The 5,685-nt window shown below is 50.4% G+C and overlaps 1 protein-coding gene across 1 annotated transcript; it reads right to left on the bottom strand.

Annotated features, from left to right (window-relative positions):
* Positions 1–789: 789 nt before the first annotated feature.
* Positions 790–3,118, bottom strand: LOC127308094 (NEP1-interacting protein-like 1). The gene is made up of 3 exons (XM_051338868.2): positions 2,520–3,118; positions 1,934–2,017; positions 790–1,336 (listed from the first exon to the last, which is right to left on the bottom strand). Exons 1-3 carry the CDS (start codon positions 2,856–2,858, stop codon positions 1,040–1,042), a joined length of 720 nt encoding a protein of 239 aa, XP_051194828.1. The 5' UTR covers positions 2,859–3,118; the 3' UTR covers positions 790–1,039.
* Between the last annotated feature and the right edge of the window lie 2,567 nt (positions 3,119–5,685).

Genomic DNA, 5,685 nt, shown 5'->3' with positions numbered 1-5,685 from the left:
CGTCGCCGTCTACGACCTAGCTTGGTTGGGGATGAAACAGAGAAGCAACAGGGGATGGACCAAAACACGGTGCAGCAATTTCCCAGGGGGGTATTAGCAAAACCGTGCACGAGCGACAAGAACAACCTGGCATCCACGCGTCGCCTCCTGATTGGTCAGGACCAAACCATCACGCAAATCACAAGTTTGTGGACGGCGGTCTCACGGTTTGCAAGATGGTGGACCAAACTATCACATTGGGTGCAAGATGGTGGACTTCGGGTGTAATTTACTCTATATAGAAATTCTCCGTAAGCTCCAAATCATGTAGGATTCAACCGGACATACCATTCAGAATCTACTCCCTCCGTGCAGAAATGTAAGATGTTTAGCTATTTTAAAGGTTAACTCACTTTTTTTTGTATCTAGTCTACTTTTAGTGTATAGGTTCACTCATTTAGCTTGTATCTAGTCTACTTTTACGGTTTTTCCATCCACAGTTCCACACACAGAGACGAGCTTCCGCACCATTGCCGCACCTTCCCCGGCCCGATTTTGACAGCCGCTTGGCAGTTCTGTTCATTTTGCGGCTACTGTCGTCCACGGTCCACCACGGGTAGAAGCCAAGCCCACGGTACGGGGAAACCACAAACCAGGCCGGGAAACAGAGAAACTGTGCGCGTGTCGACGTGCCCGGTTCTTGTGAGCAGCGTCTAATAAATCAGAACGAGCAAGATTTTAACGAATCATCTCAAAAAAAAAAAAAAAACGTGCGATATCTTCAGAGTTCAGACTAGGAAGGCAGCTCAGAACGACGACAGCCAAACCAGGCACTGAACAATTCTTCTTTCATATATCCACAAGTTCCAATTCGGCCATTGTCATTGATCAACCTTGCCCTCGTCACGCATCGCTACACTACACACACGGACGTGGTTTCCATCTCTCACCGGTTCCCTTACGGGCACCAGGAGCCGCCGCCGGCGCACAGCGGCGACCGACGACGATTTAATTAGTTACACAAGCAGTTGCACGACGGCGCGCGGCCGGGGGCCGTGGCTCAGATGTCTCGCCGGCAGAGCGGGCAGGAGGCTTGCCTGAGCAGCCAGCGGTCGATGCATGGCGCGTGGAAGACGTGCCGGCAGCCGGGCAGCCGCCTGGCGGCCTCGCCCACCTGCATGTCCTGCAGGCACACCGAGCAGCACAGCGCGTCCCCGGCCGCGTCCACGGCGGTGTCCGCGGCGACCTTGATCTCCGGAAGCCGGCGCAGCGCGTGCGCCGGCAGCCCTCTCGCGGCGCCGCCGGTCTCGAACAGGTCGCTGGGCTCCTCCGCGGACGACGAGCTGCGGGCGCTGATCTGCATGGACCCACCGGAAAACGAAGTGAGCAGCTGTATCTCTCCTGATGTAAAACTAGTGCCGGACTGACAGTGAAATGTGACATTTTTAATCGTTTGAGATGATGCGAAGATCAAATCAACCTGCTGTAATCCACTTGGAATAGAAAACGAGAGTGTAAAACCGGGGTTAGTTGATGGCGCCTGTCACTGATGCATGACCGGTGACCTCACCTCACAACTAACTAGTGTAACTTAGTGAGTGATCTAGACGATTAGCATGCAATAGGATAGCGCCTTTATACCCAACCTTGTTACTAATAAAGTGGAAAATACTTTTTGATTTTTTTAGCAAGAAGAAGAAATTCCTGAATCCGAATGCGACAGTAGCTAGCTTCCGGCCGGGTAATGCACGAGCGAACTGACACGAATATACGTACATATCTTGTTAGAGTTAAGAGGCCATAGCTATCGGATGCGATTAGTGATGTCTGTCTATATGCTGAGACAGGTTGATTAATTGGAGTGGTTGATCACTGAGAAGAGTGCAATCTTTAAATAGTGGGATTTAATGAAGCATGGCGCGCCATGATTTTCGAGGTGAGGTTGAGGCGCTACCTGACTCTGCACTGCGCTCTGCACCGCCGGGCCCACCTTCTCGCGGACCAGCCTCCCGCTCAGGAGGCTGAAGATGATGTCCACCTGCAGGAACATGGTACAGCAGCAGAGTTAGAACACAATATCAGGTTATTCACAAGAAAGACATACTCCACCAGCATAATTCAGTGATAAACACATTCGATTCGATAAGAACAACTGCAGAACAATTTCTTCTACTGCGGTTGGAAACACAAATACACCAAATTCTGCCCACGGGAACAACGGGGCACACCTAATTGCTGTCAGCATCGATAAGCCCAGAGAGCGAAAGAGGTAGTATGTTGCTATTCATGTGCTTCTACAGCTTTACTACTCGCTCCTAATCCGCTTGACTTCTCATAGAACTCAATTCAGAGCAGCTGCTATATCAACTGGATTTCTAAGCTGCCTGGAAACAAAGCAGCAGAGCGCTCTGAATTTTGCAGCTACGCCTGGGTTTGGACTTTGGAGACGATGAAGGTTTCCTGATGCAAGAAGCAAGCGCGGGAGCAATTGGAGCAGAGCATGAGGCAATGCATTAATCTCGACAGGCGGTAGTACGTACCATGTAGAGGAGGCTCCAGACGGCGGAGTCGGTGGAGTGCCAGAGGTCCCTGGACGACTCGGCGACCTCGATGGAGAAGACGGCGCCGGAGATGGCGCCGATGCCGGCGCCGCGCACCACGCCGCTCTCCGTGGCCAGCCCGATCACCGACCCCGCCACGGCGCCCACCACGGACCCGACCGCGGCGAAGGCGCACGTCAGCACGGCGCAGAGGACCTTGCAGGCCAGCTCGCACGCAGCCGGCCAGAACCCGGTGGGGCATTCGCCGGCGCCGGCCGAGTGCCGAGGCTCCGGCGCGGATGAGGCTGAGCTGGGACCAGGAGACGCCGACGTGTCCATCCCGGGAAGTGGGAACGGAGGCAGGCAGGGAGCCAAGTGTCGAAGTGAACTGAGCTGTAGTGGAGTGGAGCAGCACGGGAGATGGTGAGTGATGAGTAGGATGGTGGAGACGAGGAGAGCCGGTGTGCTTGTATAAATAGTTGGCGGGGAAATGTGGAAACTGTGGTCGGGTGTCCGGTGGTGTGGCACTGCCCGCCACCGGTTTTGCTCCCTCCGTCCGCACGGCGGCGTGGCGTGGCGTGGGCCGCTTTGGTTCTCTAGGCTCTAGCTGCTGCGTTCCGGTCGGTGCAATGTAGTACGAGCTCGTGCCAATGTGTGCCTCCTGTTTATACTACGGCGCCTTGGTGACTCTCACCGTGGTCCTGGATAAGTGGACGTAGGGTTTTCTGTACTCTATAACCCTACCAGATCTCCGATATCCGTTCTGTAAATAATGCCAGTTTTCAGTTTTTAAGGAAAAGAATAAGTATCCAAACAGATACTAGAAAAGAGGCCAGGTCGGATATATTTATGGGATTTGTTAGTTCTCAAGTGCTCAGTCAAGTCTTACACTATTTAATTTGCATCGTGATTCATGCTAGTCATGAGTTGCAACAAGAGTTGCAACAGATATTTAATGATATTATCTAACTGAGAACGAAGTTAGTTTTCAGTCGACTGAGAAATAATCACACCCTATATTTATGCAACATCCGCGGTTTATAACCCGTGACACGTCATATGTCTATTTTCCGGCCGTCCAAATTTAGCACCTAGGATTGCTCATAAGCATTTGGTGCGGCTGAAATTTCAGCTCATTCCGAGCGCGTGTCTAAGGTTCCTCCTTCGCTGCCACTGCCAACCGTCGCGTCCGTCGTAGATCCTGGCCATATGCGCCCATTCCACGCCTCAGAAAAGCTTTCCCTACTACCACCGCTCGTATCCCCCTCTTGGTGAGCTCACTGCCGCTGGTTTCGTTCAGCCCGCCACATCAATCATGGTGCCAACATGCATCTGTAGCCAAGCTCGACCGAAGGCATTGTGGCGGACCGCATACCAGAATGTTTTAACGCGTGAAGCACACGTCCGTTGGGAACCCCAAGAGGAAGGTGTGATGCGTACAGCAGCAAGTTTTCCCTCAGTAATAAATCAAGGTTATCGAACCAGTAGGAGATGAAGGCCACATGAAGGTTGTTGGTGGAGGAGTGTAGTGCGGCGCAACACCAGGGATTCCGGCGCCAACGTGGAACCTGCACAACACAATCACAATACTTTGCCCCAACTTAACAGTGAGGTTGTCAATCTCACCGGCTTGCTGTAAACAAAGGATTAAACGTATGGTGTGGAGAATGATGTTTGCTTGTGAAGAACAACAGAGAACAGAGTTTGCAGTAGATTGTATTTCAGATGTAAAAGAATGGACCGGGATCCACAGTTCACTAGTGGTGTCTCTCCAATAAGATAAATAGCATGTTGGGTGAACAAATTACAGTCGGGCAATTGACAAATAGAGATGCATATACATATCATGATGACTACTATGAGATTTACTTAGGGCATTACGACAAAGTACATAGACCGCTATCCAGCATGCATCTATGCCTAAAAAGTCCACCTTCGGGTTAGCATCCGCACCCTTCCAAACATTAAGTTGCAAACAATAGACAATTGCATTAAGTATGATGCGTAATGTAATCAACACAAATATCCTTAGACAAAGCATTGATGTTTTATCCCTAGTGGCAACAAGCACATCCACAACCTTAGAACTTTCTCACACATCGTCCTGCATTCAATGGAGGCATGAACCCACTATCGAGCATAAATACTCCCTCTTGGAGTCACAAGTATCAACTTGGCCAGAGCCTCTACTAGCAACGGAGAGCATGCAAGAACATAAACAACACATATATGATAGATTGATAATCAACTTGACATAGTATTCAATATTCATCGGATCCCAACAAACACAACATGTAGCATTACAAATAGATGATCTTGATCATGTTAGGCAGCTCACAAGATCTAACATGATAACAAAATGAGGAGAAGACAACCATCTAGCTACTTCTATGGACCCATAGTCCAAGGATGAACTACTCACACATCAATCCGGAGGCGGTCATGGTGATGTAGAGCCCTCCGGTGATAATTCCCCTCTCCGGCAGGGTGCCGGAGGCGATCTCCTGAATCCCCCGAGATGGGATTGGCGGTGGCGGCGTCTCTGGAACTTTTTCCGTATCGTGGCTCTCGGTAATAGGGTTTTCGCGACGGAGAGTTTAAGTAGGCGGAAGGGCAGAGTCGGGGGAGGCACGGGGGCCCCACACCATAGGCCGGCGCGGGCCCCATGCTGGCCGCGCCGCCCTATGGTTAGGGCGCCTCGTGGCCACACTTCGTATCCTCTTCGGTCTTCTGGAAGCTCCGTGAAAAAATAAGACCCTGGGCGTTCGTTTCGTCCAATTCCGAGAATATTTTCTGTGTAGGATTTCTGAAACAAAAAACACCACAAAACAGGAACTGGCGCTTCGGCATCTCGTTAATAGGTTAGTGCCGAAAAATGCGTATAAATGATGTAAAGTGTGTATAAAACATGTGAGTATTGTCATAAAACTAGCATGGAACATAAGAAATTATAGATACGTTTGAGACGTATCAACGTGTCCAATCCCTCATCCTCCCGGAGGTAGGTTTAGGCTAAATTATATTCATTTATTCAAGATTCGCATGCAACTGTGTGTGGGCATCGTTTTTTTTCTTTGTAGATGAACTCGACAGTAGCACATTTTTTGCTCGAGGACTTGTCGTCTTCAGACGATTCCGACATCGAAGAATTCCTCCACGATGACAA

Source organism: Lolium perenne, chromosome 1 (genome assembly GCF_019359855.2).
Source record: "Lolium perenne isolate Kyuss_39 chromosome 1, Kyuss_2.0, whole genome shotgun sequence".
NCBI classification, from domain to species: Eukaryota; Viridiplantae; Streptophyta; class Magnoliopsida; order Poales; family Poaceae; genus Lolium; species Lolium perenne.
Note: the sequence above shows the minus strand (reverse complement) of the source record. Positions and strands in the feature narration are given on the sequence as shown.